We start from the raw sequence: 20,600 nt of genomic DNA on the forward strand, positions 1-20,600 counted from the left end.
AGTAGATACATTGATATAAGCGTACAAAGGAAAAAGGGTTCGTTTGTGGTCAGACACCTCGTGTAATTAACTCATTTAGAAATATGAATAAAAAAAACAAATTCTTTTACAAATACGAAATAAATGCGAATAACAAAGAACTGAGTTAAAGCTAAAATAAAGATGATGAAAATAAAGACTTATTTCATGGTCAAATTTCTCGTCAAAAGGATGATATAGTAATTTCGATCTCGAGCGTGTCGAACCTGTTATCCTTCAACACTTTTGTACTTTTTCGTTTAGTAACCTTCGCAGTACGTTCGCAAAGCCAGAAGTACGATAGGTTGGGAAGAGAAACGGGATGCAGGAAATAAATCGAAGAGTCGAAAGATCCCAGTACACCGTGAACACTTCCAGTTTCAGAAACTGGAAATCCTTGCCCGCCACCTTGGTCGATCCAGGTTTATGATCGTGTAACCTTGCCTCGATCGAGGAAACGGTTTCGTCAGTGACCTTGCTAGTCAGTTTTCCGCCGAGCGTGTCGGAAATTTGCATTGGAAAACGTTTAGTTCGCCGAGCAGATTTTCCATTCTCTTCAACGACCATCCACTTCGTTATCGATGCAAGAACTAAGACTATTTTAGGATTTACGTAAGTTACAAGAAAGAAGAAGATAAACGAAGTCTTCTTGTATTCTTGGAATTTCTAAACATTCGAGAGATGGTGTTTTCAATCCGTGAAGATCGCAATGCTTCGAAATAAAAACGAGCTGTTAGTATCTTTTCGTTAGTTAGAATCGGGACATAAGTTCTAGTTGTCAAAAGGAAAGTTCATTCAACCGATGCTAATTAATATTCTCAATTGTAATTATTATAGTCCAGTAGTGCCTGTATATCGCTTTATTTCTGGAAATTATTTTATTGTCTGTTCGAGACAAATATCTTTCCTTGCTGAACCTGAAATGTACGATATTCTCTCGTTGTCTAATTATTATATTAAAGAGTAATCCTGTCTCATAATATATAACAAGTTTCATCATTCTGTGCAAAATTCAAGTTTGAGATTTTAATATGTTGAAGCTTAGGTGACTCGGACTATTCTATTTTGATATATTCGTGGTATTCGAATAATTGAGGCTGGCTATCGTACAATCATATAAAAGTCGCGTATCGAAACTATTGTAACGAGCGATCTACGCGGGAAAATCGTATGAAAAAGCACGTGATAGAAGGACAGGCTGACCATCGATCGATTAAACGATTCAACGGGGAGGCACGCGATAAAGCGTATGATAACGAAATTAACATTCCACGCCGATCAACTAGCCTAGATTATTCGCAATCTCTTACTGCTATGCGTAACCAGCCTTCGAATTTCCAGATCCTCAACCTACTCGCCACGGATGAACGCGTGTTAACACTGCGAGAATTCGCCGTAGGTATACACAGTCATTCAGAATGCGGACGCTTACGCATCTGGTGAAAGGAAAAACAAGCCGCGTGGCCGCGATCGTACGCGATCAAAGATGTACCGACGCGGTACGATGATCTGATAAATAGATTTCTAGAGCTTACAGTTAATCTTCTATAATGGAAACTTTAACAATAGATATCTATTCACTTATTGATGTAATTGGGTGAACCCCATTAGTGTGCATAAGATGAATAGCGTGCGGAATTAGACAGTCAGTAAGATTGGTACGATTTACGAAAGCTCGAGTACTGAAATATTAAAAGTGTTCACAGATCCGATAAAAAAATTGAACGATATACAAAACTCATTAGCACCGACAGAGATTCGGTTAACGAAGTCGGTGGCAGCACGCTCATAAATATACATAAGTAGTAGAAATGCTTGCGTAAACCTGAATAATCTCGAGGGTGCGTAAATGTTATTAACTGCAAGAGTTGCGAGCGACGTATAAAGCCAATTTTGTTTGACGTATGACTTACGAGTAAACCGCAGATTTTTATGAAAATTTATATTTTTATAAACGCAATTAAAAACGTGAAAGTAAAGATTTTGTTTCTTCCCTAAGTACTATAATATTTTTTCTATGCGTTCTGTACGTTTTCACATTTTTCTAAATCTCCTGCAAATACATGAAAATCTACAGTCCGCTTGTAAGTTAATATCCCAAACAAAATTTCCATTTCACGACCTAGATTCTGGAAGTTCCAGAATAATCGTAATAAATTACGAAGCAAAATTTCACCTGACGAATTCCAATATCTCCAAAGTTTAACGCAAACTCTCGCTCTTCCTATTTCCCCTTGCACGTTAAGACCAAAGTATACCACCTCCTGTGCACAATGAAATGGACTTCCTCTGCACTCAATATATTCTCCTCGGTCCTTTCTTTCGTATATCCCCCGTATCAGCAGTGTTCTCCTCATGAGAGGAGAGATCGACTACGTGCTCTGAATTTGCGGCTACAAACGAAGAATAATGCTGCTTGACTTTTGTGGATATCTTAATTCGATGCAGAGCTTGTCCAACTCGAGCGAAGGAAAATAGGAAATACACTGCTGACCATAACTTATTAGGATTCCTACCGATATTTAATACAAATTGAACGATTCTCGATGCTTTTAGTTTCTAGCTATTTTGTCGTAAATCTGTTGCTTCATTCGTCTCGTCGTGTGTCTCGTGCGGACGTTGATGCAATTTTATATTTTGATCAATTTGACTGAAGAAATAAAAGTACACGAAATAGAACTAAATGGAAACTTGTCTCACCTACTAAAAATGATCGTTTTAATCCAAGTATTTTACATATGTTTGCACATTATATAAATTCTGTACATACGTTTGCGCTTTTAAATTTCTCACCAATGCATAAATATTTGCAGCCTACCTACCAAGTAAAATACTAGATAAAGATAAAAACTTGTTGCTGTTTCTCAATAAGTTTAACGAGCAAGTGTCTCGATATTTTTATATCTAGTATTCGCTGTATTTGTCATTTTAAACGAACAACGATGTCACTTGAATTTTGCCAGTATCTTAATTTCGTGTGGAGTTGAACGTATCTCGATATTTCTGTAGACACAGTTCCACAGGAAGGAGAGTGATATCGAGAAGGGGAAACATGTGACACAAGGAGAGGGAGGTGGATCACATATTCTCTATGAGAGAATTGCATAAGCGATGAGTCACGCGCTGTTCGCACAAGCATTAACGTTGCAAAGTATTTTTTGCGAAATTTTAATTGGAACGCGACTGGATATGTGATACGATTAATTGGATTCGACGGGGATCCTACGTCGCGCGTTATAGCGCACGATTTATTAAAATAATTTATGCATCGCTCGCGCAGCCAGAGAGGGGAGGGCCACGAGCAGAGAAGAATTAATACCCATGCGAGCGAATTTCCCTTTTATCGCGGTCGATTAATGCCGTTTCGAAGGCAATTTCGGCAGTTGTCGATGATCCGGATTCCGATTGCGTCCAGACGTTCTCTATCCTTCATCTTCCGCCGAAAACTCGCGATAGGAAACTCTGTAATGCTCTTTTTCTATTTCTACCTTTTTTCATATATATATTCATTTTTTGTGGAAGCTTGGATTTAAAGTTATCGAACCTTTGCAATTATTAACCGTTTGTAAATATAACATTGCAAATTTTAGAGAATCTGAAGGGTAAAGAAAATTATTTTCGAAATTGTTCATCGTGAGTTAGTTCTTCGTCGTGTTATTACGCTGTCCAAGAATTAACCTTAGAAATTAATATCCTTTGAATCATCCACGAGTCAACCTTGTTTCTCTGTAATTGAAATAATTTACACATGATGAAATTTCTATTACCAGAAGTAAGAATACTGTTTGTACGTTTAAATAATATAACTCTATGATGTTTTTATTTTTAGTGGAAAATATTTTTAAACAACATATCATTTCTTACAACAAAATTGTCAAAGAATGATTGAATCCTGTTGGCAAAAAATGCTACCTTATAGTTGTATAGAGCCGTGAGTTGACTTTTTTAAAGCAGAGAAAAAGATTTATACATAGAAAATGTTGGAATTTGTTAATTTTTTCGGGATTTTCGAATCTATAACGCGGTTAAAATATTATCATACAATATGAGGTCCGTTTTCGATGAGAACGATGTCGTGTGGCAATGAACGCATTTATAGATTAAAAAATGGTAATTATGAATTCTGAATGAATTATTAGCGCCAATAATTAAAAGGAGCATTGCCTATTATAATTAAAGACCAATTATTGATAATAATTATCATGAATATTCTCTGCATTCGATCGATTTGTATTCGTGGCCCGATACGGATGACTCAACTGAAATATGTTTATTGCAAGAACGAACTGCAAATGAATAATCTCCCATTCTCGGGGCTATGCTTTGAAAATCATGCATCGTGTTATACATGCAGTTATGTGAAAAAGGTTTTCAAACTTCCCTTCATGTTGCGATAGATAAAGAAATATACATAATACATATATCGTGAACTGTGAACCTTTTTGACTATAATATCTGCTCTAGATTGTAGTATTTTACCTCTTTTTTTATGAGAAATTACTAAAGAAAGAATATTCGTATTCGTATTTTTTTCCATTCTTCGCCATGTTAAGCATACTTCGTATTTTCTCAATAATAACAACGAGAATGATTTAATTTGTACGTCCACCGTATGATAGAAAATCAACCTGCGTCAAAAGTCGAATAGAACTGAGCTACCCGCCAATATGGCAACGTTCTCCGAAAATTTTATCGCACTTTGTTAACGAGCAATTATTTGATACTTCTCTTGAAATTGTTAAAAAATAGAATACCTTTTATAATGAGATATATTTAGTACTTAATAATTGACAGAATCGTGAAAAAATCCTCTACAGGTCAAAATGTTATTTTATTTCTTTATTTGTAGCAATATATAAAGAGAAGCTCGGAAAATTTTTTCACACCACTGTATGTTAATCTATACGATTTGTACATTTTCAAAGGTATATTTAAAATCTTATTCTTTTTTTTTTTAGCTTTATCCTTTTTTTTTATTTTTTAACGTTTATGGTAAATGCAACGGTTCGACGCTTCGATTTCTCCCATAAGCACGAACAGTGGCAAATTTATAATTTTACTTTGAAACTGCAGTGTGCAGTCCATTACAGTTGGTTAATTAATACGTTTGTTCCCGGCCACTCTCAATCGAATTATTTTCACAAGGAATGAATTATTAACGCGCAACATATTGATACGCTAATATTTACATAATAAATTTACGCCCGTAGAAGAATAAAAGAAACGGAACGTGTACCGCGTGGATAATTATTGAAATTTGATTAAATCAGCTTGTTCCCCGGAATGCACGCCGAAGAACGCAAACACTCAATAATTATTTTTCCCTTTGCCAAACTGCGCGAGCTACCGCGATCAGTCATTTTGCAAAATGTTAAACATCAAAAGACGAAGAATTGCCGATAATTACCTCAACGAGTGATTGTAAATAAATTATCTAAAGGAATTATCTTATTACGATGAAGCGATGAAGCTGGATGATAAAGAATCTGAGTGAAATAAATATAATTTATATATAAATCAAGTTATACGATCCAATTTCAGATCAAGAAACGATCTCACGGAATAATTATAAAAAGTAATTAAAAATATAAATTACTTTTATGGAACGCGATATAAAATTCTAGAAAGCAAAAATTAACGATAACGCAAGGCTGAAACTCGTAATAGTCTGACCTGTATCTTCTAAAATTAGAAAATACAGGATTTTTATTTGAAAAAAAAAAAAAAAGGAAAAGAAATAACAGAGGACGCGAACGATTTCCAAATGATTTCCATTGTAATCAGGCGACGTTGTCCCACGATCTGCTTCGAGAAACCAACAGGCATCTGCAATTCTACCGGAATCTATATCTAAGCGTTTCACAAGGCTGTAATTCCGAATCGTGAAAGCAGTAAGACGATTTGCGTTCGGTTCAACTACCTTGTCGAATCGTAACGAAACGTTTTAATATTTCTGTGTAACGCAATGAGTTTACGGTCACCAGTGAACAGAGTTGGTACGTAATTGGTGATTTACACGCGGTCGTAGCTAGTGGCGGAAATCGTTAGCGATGTATAATCCTCCGCTGTAACCTATTTTCCTGAAGAATAATTCAACTTTAGGATGTCTGACCTGATTTTGACAGAACGTAAATCAGCGACGCCTCTGTCAGCGAGAATTGTAATAAGAAATAAATCAGAATAAAATTAGTGAAATTATAGAGTATTGTTTTTTGTTAATTTGTTACTCGTATTCGTATAATTTTGTAATTGTAATTTCATAGAGGATTTTTAACCAGCTAAACACATACGATGTATACTGAATAAATTTTCTTGTAAAGAGTTTCATAAAGAACGAATACACATACATGTGTGTATATATATATGAATATATAAAAAAAAGTTTTACACTAGGAAAAATTTGTTCCTCATACACGTAAAGTAATAATTCGTGCAGTCTAGTGCGTTTATCGTTGCATTTACGACGACTGGTAGCATCGACAAGCAATTTTCGATAGCATTTTCTCATTTTCACGTTTAATGCTTCATTTCACACGATTGTCAGTATCGTTTATATCTTTATCTCTGTTGCCATGTGCAATATTCATCGTATATTTTCTAAACTGTAAACAAGTCTGGCAATACTGTCGTAAAGGCAATTACGAATATACTTTTTCCTTTCAAATAAATATTTCGAACGTTGTGTGACATTATAAAAGGACTATAAAAGAATATATTTGAAAACACGGGAAGATATAAGTGCTGAATCGCAGATAAAAAAATATTACGACTGAAAAATATTAAAAATTGTTATTTCATAGCGACGCTAATTTTAACCAATTTTACCGATCTCTGTCAACTTGCTTAAGTTTAGGAAAAATGTGAAAATCGCCGGAGGCAAGATCCGGGCTATGAGCTACGGAATAATATACAGATAATCGAAAACCTCTCACCCAAAATTGCCCAAACGAAGCTCGATTTTTACTCATTGGATTATCCTCGTATTTGATCATTCACGATCCATTGAAATACGCTATACCTAAGTAAAAAAGTAATATATACGTAAGAAGAGCTTCGGAATATCGAAGCTCGACTATCATTGAATTATGAACGCAGAAAAGAATAATAAGCAGAAAATACTCGGATTTATTTAATTCTTTATTAAAATCACCGAGGATTTTGACTTAATCTATCGGTTAGAAATGATACTCGAAGTGCAATTAGTCATAACAACTGAAGAATGTATCTAATGAAAGCCATTCCGAACCAACCAACGGTAATAATAGAGAGCTTTTCATTCCAAAAGCATATAAAAATGGTGCAAAAGGTAATGCGCAAGGGGAGAGACAATAAGCTTATGATCCTCTAAAAGAAAAAGAAAGAAAAAAGGAGAGAGTAGGAAGACAAGGGCATTCGAAAGGATGACTACAAAAGGGACACCCCGTATATGTCACGCAGGACGAAGTGCCATGTCTATGAATCGTCGCGGTTTGTTCACACGGGATATACACGAGTATCGGTTTGTCGGTGTATTCACGCGACTCGCGTACAACTCGTGGATTATGCGCCTATGCATTATTGTCACCGCTGATTTGGCCGCGCGACGTCGAAATGAAATTTACCGTGGCAGGCCTCGAACGACAACGAGTCACGCGTCGCACTCTCCAACAGATTTATTTGCTCCTGGGCCAAAGGGGGAACCTAGCCAACGTTTCAAATAAATCGCGTAATATAACGTAAATCGACATTCTGCACGATGGCGTTCCAATTTTATGGATTTCCACTAAGTTCGTCCGAATACCGACGCGAAAGAGAAGGTAACGACGATGGTTTAACGATGGGAAAGCTTTGCGTCTGTTGCTGCTGTTTGGAGAGTAAATGAGCTTTTATTTGGTCTGCCCGGATTAGTTTTCCATATGGATCATAATGGCGTGGCATAGCAAGTTGAAGTAAAATTTTTAGATTTTCTCCATGGAAAAGAATTTCGACGTTGAACGAATTTATGTTCATTGATGGATTTCGTCTGACACGTTCTGCACATGGACAGTCTTGCACGAAACTTGTATCACGCCGTTTTATCGAATAGGATGATCGAATAATTTATGTTGTAAAATTCTGTTTCATTATTTTCCGTTTCATTACGAAGCTATTGTTAATTAATAAACCAGGATATTGATTGATCATATAGAATGTCACAAGTTGTTAGAATTCTTGCAAGTTTTACTCGTGCGTGTCTAACTATTTTATTTCGTGCAGAATGGAAAAGAATTACAAGTAACAATTTTTATTATAATATCAAAATTCCAAATTTCTGTTTATCTGTATTTTGTAGAATTCTTCGAGCTTCGCATAAACTTGCCTCAATCAAATTGCAATTAATTTCTTCAGATACAAAACCAAGGAAGATTCTAACATTATATCTAATTTTTCTTTTTCATATCTTGCGTTTAAGAAACACAGGTTTATTATCTTTTTACAGAAACACCTATATTTACGATATAGCTTTTAGATCATCGTACAATTGTGAAATAGAAATGACATAAAAATTGTACGATCGAAGTCCTTCCTATTCTTGTTTCTCAATCTTTCTTTGCAAGAGTCCGTCTACACATTTTGCATTAATCAGGTGTTCCAATAATCATTTCGCTACTTAAGGTCTGCGGTGCACTGCGTCATTCTACTTCGTACATTGACGTGACTGTGTCGCTTATCTTAATCCCGTTGATACGACTACCTCTTAACTAAATTCTGTCAAATAAATCTAAAGCTCAACTGATTAACGAACCATAACCCGTTATTTCTGAAACATCCTGTATGCCATATACCAGCGCCACAACTTTACATCAGGATCGCTTGCGTTTCGCCAACCATAATCTTAGACCAAGATTTTATAACAGCAATTTCCCGTACAAAACCCTAACACGTATCCCTCGTTCGATACGCGGTTCTCGTTAACGCCGCTAATAAATCCCTCGCCGTGATATCAACACCGTGGAATTTCCTCGAATCTATCACGTCCTTGTATCGCTCTATCTTCTCGTTCGTGAACGCGTTTGAACGCACGGACGAATGATAAAACGTTGAAATGGATATCCAACCGCGTCGAGGTGAGCCTGTTTCCGGTCCGCCGGATTTTTCGTTCCCCGGCCACAATGGCCATCGAATAAAGAGATCAGACTCGTTGATTTTCATTGCGAAGGAATTGCGGTTGCACACATCGCGAAAATGTTTGCTCGAGAGGATGCTGTATCTTGGCCGATATTTTGTCTTTGTACGATATTTTGCCCATGTTTGGTCCACGAAAGAAATTTCGATCGTCGTTCGATCGTAAGTTGTTGTTTCGCTGCTGGCAAACAGGGAGAAACGTTGATACGCGTTTCTTCTGCTTTTCCTCTCGTCTTTTCTTTTCTGTTGCCATTGCCTCTGCTGTGTCTGTCGGTAAGATGTTGGAAAAGCGACGATGGAAAGGATACAGTGAAAAGGGATAGAAGAAGAGGTATTCGTGTTACTTTGTGTTTTGGAGATTTCGAGTAATTTAATCGTAATAGGGTTTTTGGTATTTTTTCATTAAGTCTCGTGCAAAAATCTTGCGTCGTTTCGATATATTAAACAATACTAAAATCAAATATTGTTGAAATATAAATACAGAAAATAAATGTTGAAAATAACAAAAGGAAATCTTCGAAAGTTTCTTTGAACAGATTTCCTACGTACCTTGCTATCGACAGAAATGTCACAAAAAAATTTTTTTTACGTTCAATGTACCACACTTTGCATCGAATTTCGCTATTCGGAAGCATTGTTTTAGAAACAATTCAAATAAGCGGCACTGCGCTGCGATTAAATCACTGAGCCAACACTGACGTTCTCCTTATTGTTATTGCTGTTTCTTATCACGCCACAGATATTTGAGGAAATCGAGGAAATCGTGCCTAGAATACACGGTTTCGAAAGCACGCTATATATCGATTGGTGTCTAACACAAACCAATGCAACATGATCCAATAAATGTTGCCGGTCTAGTGCGTTAAAATTATATAATGCAGTATTTTCAACCAGTAACAAAAATTATCAATTGTCTCTTATAAAATTATCTTCATCAAATTTTCAAAGTTACGAATTTTGTATTAACATGACATCACCAAAACAAAAAAATTTGAAGTTACAAATTTTATATTTAGAACATGTGTAATTAATTATTTTTACTATTATTACGTCAGATATGAAATTTTACATTAAATCTGTCGGAATAATTAAAATTACCAATTTATAGTTGTTCATAAAAATTTCATAGATTTGTAACAATTTCAAACATTCGAATGATTTTCTATGGTATAAAAATGAAAGCTTATTTTTCTCCTTTCATTTCGGCATTCTTCATATTCGTATTATACCTTAATTGTCGGCAGTTCTAGCGTTAATTTTTTAGCCTCTCGTCAATAGCAAGTAGACTGTTCTCTACATGATGCCTTTTATAAATTGAAAAAAGGGAAAAAAATAAAAAATGAAGAAGAAAAGCAGAAGAGAAGAATTCATTCACAAGTTTTACATGTTATCGCCTTCATACACACGGTAATAAGTTCTAATTATAACGAGTCGAACACCAGTGCGGAAGTACGTACAGTGTTTTATACGATCTATAATGAGGCATATTAAATGAGCACGATTTTGCCATTAAACCACCCCCTTCCCCTATATGTTACGTTTGCTTGAACCATCGTCAAGGTGTTGCGACATCATTAAATTTAATTGAAGAAATCGTTTTACAGCGGCTCCTTGTCTCTTTAAATTGCCTTGTGAACGATCGATCGTGATTCAGGAAATTTGTCCAAGTGTAAATGGCAAGAAATCGGCAGTGAACACGAGGATGCTTGAAAAGTGTGTTCGTTACACGTGGCATTTACACTCCGACGTTATCACGGATCAGAGATAAAAATTAAGCGCAAATGATGCTCGTTCGTTAGTAGTGGTTAGTTCTCGAGTGTCGAAAATGTTTAAGAGAAACGAGAGACGTTTTGATGAGATGAAGATTCAACTTATTACTTGATATTTCGAGCTTTAGATTTTGATTGGAAGCTACGAAAGCTACATTTAAATAAGATTTATCGATGTAACTTAGATATTTCTGAATTTTTGTCATTGATAGCGAACGGATGGAATAACAATTCTTTTTACCAAACTTCTACATTGGTTTTTATTAAACTTTTAAAATACGAAATTTTAAGGTCTTCGTGTCTTTTATTAAAATATACAGCGTTATTCTTTGTCGTTTACTATTATCGACCTCTACCAATTCTGTCACTTCGTACGTTCTGTCAATTCTTAGTAAAATATACTTCGTCGTTCATGAATTTCTTTTAGGAACAAAATCATTCCCAACTGTTAATTTCTTAGTATCTTCCATATAACAATATTTAGATAAATATTCACACAAATATTAATTTTTGCTAAAGTCTATACCCCACACTAAAATCACTCACACCATCAATTTTATTTAAAATCCAAATCATTCTTTACTCTTTCCCACTGCTAGCTTCACATATGCTTCTATCAACCAAACTTTACAACATAATTCACCATCCTTTACCATTCTCTACTATCATCCTATGTTCCCATCACTTTCACCTAAAATGGCGATTTAAGATGATCCCATCGAGCGTAAACCTCTTTGGAGATCGGTCTGTTCGGAAATAAAGAAAGGAAGGAAGAAGACGATGGCGGAAATCGAACGGAGTTACGCCGTATAAGACGGCGATGGGCACTCGCGCGAGCTTACTACGTCTCTCCACTATAAGTATTTATCTACCGATCTTGCCGCATTCGAAATGCAAATTGGGCGGCGTCGCTTTCGCGAAGCGGCCCGCCACTCGAGCTAGCCGCGTTTTACCGCTTTATCGAGTTTTCAGAGTCACGCGCACACGGGCCAAGAACAAACGAGATATTTTCTCTTTCTTCGTTCAAGCGCCGCTTGTCGATCGAACGATTCGAAAGGCGTTCCACTTGGAACCGTTTGCTCGGTCTAGATCGAGAAATAATTTTCATTCAAGGATCGCTCTCTCAGCCTCGCTCTCTTTACGCTGAACCAGACCGGAAAGCGTATAAATAACACCAAAGCGGAGCGTCCGCCCGCTTATCGTTCACAGTGTCCATCATAGCGATGCGTCGGCAAAAATCCCTATCTTTCGACCAAACTCGTCAAGATTTTGTCACCTTGCATATAACTAACATCCGACTCGCGACGGAACTCATTTTTGCTGCAACTATCGTAACGTGAGAATTGAAAAAAGCTTTTATTTACTTAACAATGATTTAATTATTAATTTATAACATTTAAGCCATTGATTTATAACATTTAAATAATTCATCTATAATATTTGAACTAGGATGCTTTATAGCGTTTTAATTTAATTGTATTACAATCAGGAAAATCGTTTGGTTTGGTAAAATAAACAAGAAAATGGAATATAAAAATTCGAAGATTCTCAATCTCTAAAGAAAAATGTAGAATTCGCCCGTAAAATGTAATTTCGGTTGACCGGCGAAAATTGCTCACGAAGACCACGGTATCTAAACCAGGCCATAAATGTGTATCGTGTCACGAACTTAACATATTCTCCATGATATATGATCCGTTTCACTATGATTTTCCCTCGAATAATTTTCTTCTAACATCGAACTATGTTTTATCTAGTAAAATCGCTTTCCCATATTCTCGTAAAAACACGATCCCTCGTAGTTTGAGTACGTTTCTCAACTTTCAGCTGGTGATTTAAAAGTAGATAAAATGAAAATAAAAGATATTTAAATTCGATGATCGCATTTAATAATTTGTCTACCTTGGAAATTATTTATTATTTAAAACGACGAAAATACCAGATTGATAAGCAAGTAATTAACCAAAGAAACTAATAGGTAGACAAAATTCAAAATTTACTTTCGCATTTGGTTGTTGGTGTGTTGTGGGAATACCTTGTTATTCAAAATTAAGCAATTACCGGATTAATAGACAGACTCTGTTAATAGACGCCCGGACAGACGCATCATTCGATCGCTTTAAACACGTTTATCCGAGGGTAGCCATAAAAATACGTGATTTTCAGACGTAATGCTCCATGGGTATCGCTCTGTCAATTTATCATGCGAAAGATCGTCGAGTCATAGACGTTGCGCATAATGATGATGGATGCTTTTAGATTCGCGAAAAACGTTCCCCAGCGAGATTATCGATTGCGTGGCTACAACCTCGTCTAGTCGAGATGTCCGAAAAATGTCGTTTTCCATGCGATATTTTTTAAATTTCGTTCCCATTTCCCGTTTAACGCACCTCGCACCTGTTCGTTTCCTTGCGCGATCGCGTGTGCACGAGCGCACCACTTTTCCACTGCTACATAAATCTTTCTGCATGGTTAAGTTCCTATCTGTTTTATCGAAAGCAATTGCTTTTTGTAACGAAATAATAGAAAGTAAACAAAATATTATGATACGATTTTTATTTTGTAAATAATGTTGCTATATTATCTGACAGTTTTGGGTAGAACGTAATCCTTTAATGGGTTTTGGGGTTCGCGTTATTCATAGTCGAATTTATTCAATAATTTACTAAACGAGGAATAGATAATTATCTGTTTATTTTTCTTAAAACAGAAAATAATGAATCTCGTATTATGAATATTTCTAGATAGTTAAATTGTTATTTATTTCCCTATTAAAAAGAAAGATTAGATTATTTAGATTAGATTATTTTTTCATATCGAAATATTAGAAAATAGATAAAAGATTCTTAGACAATCAACGAGGATTTTTATTTCACCAATAAAATCGCTATGTTCTCCAAAAGAAAAGTTATAGAAATAGAATAGACATTAAAATAGATAAAATAAGTAAAAGAATGGGATGCTATTACTTTAAATTTTTGAAAGTGAATGATAATAGAGCGTCATTTTTTTATATTTTTGATATCTATGTAATCCTTTGGAAGTCCCCATTTTTAATAAGAATTAAATGCAAATTGGAAACAAGTTTGTCATCAATTTAATAGAATCAATATCTCAGCATTTTACGATTATCATCGGCTATTATTATAACCAAAGTTGCAGCAATTTATTATTTACTACGAATTTCGTTATTTGTTTATTATACTCAAAACACGCTATTCGAAAGCTTTTACACCTACAGACGTATAAATATCGTTTTAAATGAAACGAACGTTTCCTCTAATCGCACACGTTTCATTCACGTTGAAGCAGATAAAAAGGAACAGCAAAAATACTAATTATCCGATAATAATCAATAAATAATAAAAATACAACATATTACGATTGGAAATTTTAACCAAAAGCTTTACATCATAAAATTAAACAGAGAATTATATAAACATGGACGTGTTTCGACCAATGGAACTCCGTGATAAATTTAGATTTGCAATCTCGTAACAAATTCATGGCTACACGAGTTACACGAACATCTACGTATTGAATAATGATCTGAGTAACCAAGAACAACTTACTATTTATACGTGACATAGTATCGCAATTTAAAAAGCAATATTTTTGTGACTATAATTCAATGGCTGTATAGAACTCGTTATAATATTTAATGGCTGTAACAAATCTCTACTCGGGTTACATTTCTTTAGTTGTATCTATAGAAAAATAAATTTGCATAGATATTCGCCTAATCATCGCGTAATTTACATTACAATGAAGAAGTCTGAAACGTCTGAAAGCAAAAAACTTGCAAACTTTCCATCTTCCATCCACTCGCGAATAATATTCCACGATACACGTCCGTAATCTCGATGTCACGTTTTTTCTTTCTTTTTTTTTTTCTACAATCACTTAATACGACTTACGACACGAGAAGAACGTTTAAAATAAGAGCCTTTCCTTGGAACGTAACGATCCACGTAAATACGAACTCGTTTGAAGAACCATCGAGAAAGGTTGGGAAGATTGCATCAGCTCCAGCGATCCCAATGCTCCGTTGGTATTCGTGTCGTCGTCGGACAAACTGCTCGTCATTAATAATAGCCGTGGATACGTATACATTTGCACGATCAAGTGAGATCGCGTTTACATGGGCAAAGAAGGGCATGGGTGAATTAACGAGACTTCTGTCTTCGTTCGTTGGAACGCGTTCGCCCAGCTAAATCAACACGGATGGTTCAAACAGCCGATCTGTCGATCTCTCGATCGAGTATGCGCGATTAAGTATCATGAAATAAATTCCGGACCTCCTGGTTAATCGTCTCCGTGTTTTATACGGATCTCGATCAATCTAACGCTAATTAAACGTCAACGACGAGCCAACTGTTTGGTCTCTCTCTCTCTCTCTCTTTCTCTCTTTCTCAAAAGAGATCGTTGTCTCTTTCCTCATAAGAGACTGTCCTCTCTCTCTCTCTCTCTGTTTCTCTTTCTGTCTCTCTGTCTCTCTCCTTCTCTGTGAGAAGGTGATCCAGGAGAAGATGGATATATCGACCACGAGTAAGAAGGCAAAGAGTGGCTGGAACGAAACTTGAATCGCGAGGCGAGGATGAACTTAATTTTCGTATCCAGCAAGATCTTGCCACGACCTCCTCCACCCGTTTCGCCTCCTTCGGGGACTCCCTTTGACTGTTTACGTAGTATAATTAACGCTCCGCACCGCGAACACGTTAAAGTGGATTCTCTGCGGCTGATTCAGCAGGGCAAACGAGATTGCAGCGGCCCCTTCTCTCTCTCACACACACTTTCTCTCTCTCTCTCTTTCCTTGTCACATTTTCGTTGCTGGAAGACGAAACAAGGAAGATGGACGAAGACGAAAGCGATAATAATTGTACTTTGTACTTTGTACAATTCTTAGCGTAGTTTGTTGTTTGATATATGATCGGGAGGATCATAATTTTTGTGTTTAAGTTCGGAAGAAAGAAACAAATCTTTCGAGCTACTAAAGTCGTTGTTGTTCTTTTAGAGCTATAGGTCCTGCGATCACAACACCAAACTTCTAGCTACGAAATATTGCGCTTCAGAGTCGAACATCCAACATCCAGCATCGAGCTTCGAATTTCAAACTAGACATTCGAGACCATCGCGTCGATATAGAAAGAGAGTCACACATTTTTTCGCTATAAGAAAACATCGTACGAGGTGAACCAAATCGAAAATTTCCCCTGTTCCAATCGACGCGTTCACATCACTTTCCATCATCAACACCTAACTCCGCTCATTTACACGAGCACTCGAGTCACCTGCTTCGAGAACGATCCGCAGCTCCTCGTTCCTCGTTAGAAGGGGAATGGTAATTGATTTTTCGCGGTTTACGTGTCGGAGGAACGATCATAGCGTAGTTGTGGGCGCGAAATTAATCGACGAGTTCGGCATTGGCAAGAGGCTAAAAGGAATGGAGAAAGCGTGGCATTAGTTGTCCATATTAGGACTCGGCCATCGACTGTTTAACGCTCGTGAGAATTTGTTACATATCAGGCTTAGAAATAGGTCTATGCGGCCGTTTACTGTGCGGCGAGGCAGAAGGCAATCAGAATGCCGGGCTCTGGAGACAATGGACTTGCATCACTAATATTTCGCGGTACTTTCCTTTCTCGAAGCGCAACTCCGCCACGCGTAATTTCTACCTCGAGACGCTTGAATTTACGCGAGAAATTTCTTTGAATTTTCCTCCGTTCGTTCAGTGTCTGTAATGTTTTAATCACTTCGATTACTTCACGCTATATGACATTATGTTTTAATATCCAGGGGAATTTTATAGATGATGGAACAAATACGATAGGATCTTGATTATTCGAACTAATATCATGGATTTCATAAATGTTTCCGACTGCATTTGTTTTACTTTCCTATTTCAATTTCCATGGCATACAATGTTGTAACTCTGCTTCGCTTATTCTCGTTTTCTAATCCTTCTGTTTAAACAGAGAATATTACGCCAGGTATATCAGATGTTGTATTTAGTCGAAACAAGAAACACTATTTGAAATGTATGCTGCAGCAATTGTTCGTGCAATATCTGATAAGCCAGACAATATAATAATATTTATACAATACAGAGATGAACATTTATTAGTATTATTAAATAAAATTATGTATTAATTATGACACAATAAGGAGGTTACCTGTGGTTATTACTTGCAACATCGTTTTAAACATCAGATATAACACCTCACATTTATATAAATTTAATTTAATAAGTTCACATAAATTTAATGAAGAGCACTAATCATCCACGATAGGAACCAGAGATAACATTAGCCGAAAAAAAGATAGGTATCTTTCACATTCGCATATTTTCAACAAAATAAATAAAATATGAATCGATTATCCTCCTAATTATCGAATTCAACGTTTTCTTAAAAATTCTCATTTACATTATGACGAATTGCTATTTGCCAATAAACGAATCGAAAGCTAAATTATAGTAGACTGTATATCGTAAGAAATATGTGACTTCAATAATTGCAAGGGTAATACTTTCGTAACTCGTCGCATATCGTCAGTGGCATCTAACGCTAGAACACGAAACGACGTAAAGTCGTTGACATTCACACCGCTATCAACACTATTAGATAACATTACTCATGAAACTGTCCAACACATAAACCACCAAGAAACATCGAGAATCATCATCATGAAAAGAGACTCACCGATAAGCAACAAAAGGAACGCGATGTATCCCAGCGCGCAGAGGTTGTCGAACACCCGCATGGTACTTCCGGTTTGCTCTTGGTCCCCAAAACCCTCCAACAGGCTCTAGAAACTAAGACCCAACGGTTCGACGAGGAACCAACCTCATCCTCAACACCGTCAACAAGAGTCACAGGAAACAACCGATCACGAATAATGAAACACGGAACACGAGGCCGACAACGGAGTCAACGATGGTAACCGGTCCTCGAGACATGAAAGACTGGGGAAAGGCGCGTTTGTTCGGTCGTTGGTTCGACGTTAAACACCGACACACTGTGACCACCTCTTCTGTTCCTTTACTCCCTGCCATTCCGATCTGTGCCGCTCTCCCTTCACGACAGATAAGTCTTCTCCCTTCACGGATCATCCTCTAGAAAGTCGCTCGAACGACCTTCTAGTTCACGGCGAAACGACGACACGACGCCGATGTCATCGTAGTGTGTTGTTGATATTCTGGTCCCATCCGGAGGCGAACCAGGGCTTGTCGTTAACGAAGGTTAACAGTTATGGATCCTTCGATCTTTACAGCTACGATTAATCTTTTAAGACGTCTCTCGGTTTCGTGCAGAAACTCGAACGACTATAGTAGAATTCCATTTATCTGAATTAGTCGGCAGACTGACAGTTTATGTAATTGCAGTTCATATATAATCGGAGCTCACCAATTATTCTCACTGCCCGTTACTTTTCATTCGCATAATAGGAGCTCACGTGTCAGCATAAGCGAATTCAAGCAGCAAAAGTTAATTGACCATTATCTTAAATTTCGTACAGATAAATGAAGTTCTACTGTGCCGAGGAAATTAATGGACGTTACTTCTACTGCGATCTTCGAAGCATATTTCGACTCTTGCGCTCTCATTTTAGCAAACAATACGGATTTCTCGTAATACCTTAAGGATATGTATAACGTAAAATTATATTTTTTTTTAAATTATATTTAAAATTATATTTTAACAAACTTGAGATATCTTTCACTTCTAGAAAAACACAAATTTATCGAAAGCGACTGAAGGTATGCAAAAAAGTTAGCCCTCTGTAGTTGTTAACGTCGTCTATAACTGTGACACGGACAAGAATTTAAATCGCCTATTTTTATTTTTAGAAACGTTTGGTGATTTTGCAAGTTTCGTCAGATTTATATAAAAAATCTGACACGAAATTACAAACGAATACTATGTTAAATACGTTCAGACTTTCAGACGCTGAAAGTCGAATTTATCGATATTAATAATCCTGTTACATGTAACACTTAAAATGCGAGATTTATATTTGAATGTGAATCGACTGGAAATTCTACTCTTCAATAGAAGAAGCTAACACAATTTATCTTTAAGAGTGTCATTCTTGTACATACTCCAGACGTCTAAAATTAAAAAATTCTCAGCATCAGCGTACTCGAGCACCGTTTCACTCGGTAGTCATTGCTAAAGACGCCTCGATTTCTTAAGATGCGACCCGAACGACCGGTCGAATATCAATCAGCGTATTGCATCAGCTTCCTCTGGTTACGTGTAATTTCACGTGAACGTCTTATGAAGCGATTTCTCTATTTTTATTTCGACTATCATCGAGCGTTCACCGGGACATGACGTTTTATCGAATTCCTCGCTATGATCCGGTGACAGTGGTCCATTTAAATCGTAGAGTTCTTTGTATTGGCATATCTCAGACATTAGCTTCAGCCTTTGCCAACATGCCAGATGCTGACATACTCGAAACCTTTAATACCGTCGAATTTAATGGCAAGGTTTTGGACATTTTTACGGCAGTCGGTTTATCGAGGATCTTCATCATAGTGGTTCAGTGAGAAAAATTCTTAAGGAAGACATTTTCAAGCTGGAACTTGGTCACGATGTTGGCACTTGGCCTGGATTTTGAAACTTGGTCTCGATGTTGGAACTTTGATGTTCGATTTGTACGCTTCCTTCTTTGTAAGAGTTTGACGATTCACGGTGATGTTTTTCGGCAATGAAGGTCTTTCGCTTTCGATTCGCGGACCTTAAATCTACTCTTTGTTCGAACCTTAATGTCGAAGGACGTGTACGTGGAGAATTATTCATGGTTCGCTTATCACCGAAAGCATTTCGTTTAACAACGAAACTCATCGAACAGTCAGTGTGATAAGGCTAGGAAGAAACGTATCGAAAGAATGAAAGAAACCTAGATTTAGTATTTGATTAAATTAAGACACTGATTTTTAACGTTTGATGTTTGACGAATGCAAATTCTTGAAATTTCCTTCCACAATCGCAATGTTGGAAAAGAAAATTGTATAACATAGATTGATTGAAAGAAAATTTGTGAGTGGATTAATACAGGTCATTAGGTTGATTCTTGGTGGAATAATTTCTATTCCGTACATACATTTCCTTTTCCAATATAACGTTAACATTGATTTTTACGTATTTTTGCGTTTGCATTTCAGAAACTGATGTCTGTATCCTCCACCTCGATAGAAGAAATACAGAACATCGCCAGTATAAAGGCGACCGTGACACAGCATTTCGCCTATTTGCATGGTGTTCTTCAAAATACAGAGCAACAGATCATTGATGCGTTACAGGAGTATACAAATTTGCAGAACAAGAATATCAACGAGATTTTCACGCAGCTGAAGAAGTACGAAGAACGACTTCAATCTGCCATTCTGGTAAGTACCCGATTTGAAACTTTTACATGTACTACTTAATCCTTTAGTAGTGTTTATAATTTATTCATTAATTAAACAATATTTGTTTTCGGTGAAACTGGTCTCAAAATTTAGTACAGTCGATCTTCTTTGCTAAACCATCCGAAGAAATGTGTTTCTATTATTAATTATTAATAAAAAATAATCTCTCTTACAGGCTAAAAAAAGGTTGGTCCTGAATGAATTGAGGAAAATGTTTTAGAATTATCAAAAATTTCGAATTTTCTTTTTT

General features: G+C 36.4%; 2 protein-coding genes across 4 annotated transcripts in view; one reads left to right on the forward strand and one right to left on the reverse strand.

Moving 5' to 3' along the window:
• LOC117230980 overlaps nt 1–18,242 on the reverse strand; it is a 112,455-nt gene extending 94,213 nt beyond the window's left edge. The window contains exon 1 of the mRNA XM_033488989.1: nt 17,634–18,242. Coding sequence (XP_033344880.1) covers nt 17,634–17,694 — 61 coding nt within the window. The 5' untranslated portion in view covers nt 17,695–18,242. The remainder of the gene's footprint in view (nt 1–17,633) is intronic.
• Nucleotides 1–20,600, forward strand: part of LOC117230951 (RING finger protein 17) — a 308,646-nt gene that overhangs the window by 277,851 nt on the left and 10,195 nt on the right. For all 3 annotated transcript variants that reach the window (XM_033488932.1, XM_033488923.1, XM_033488941.1), the window contains one exon: nt 20,105–20,329. In XM_033488932.1, the coding sequence (XP_033344823.1) occupies nt 20,105–20,329 (225 nt within the window). The remainder of the gene's footprint in view (nt 1–20,104; nt 20,330–20,600) is intronic.

This window comes from Bombus vosnesenskii, unplaced genomic scaffold, assembly GCF_011952255.1.
Source record: "Bombus vosnesenskii isolate JDL3184/JDL3185 unplaced genomic scaffold, Bvos_JDL3184-5_v1.1 scf7180000013263, whole genome shotgun sequence".
NCBI classification, from domain to species: domain Eukaryota; kingdom Metazoa; phylum Arthropoda; class Insecta; order Hymenoptera; family Apidae; genus Bombus; species Bombus vosnesenskii.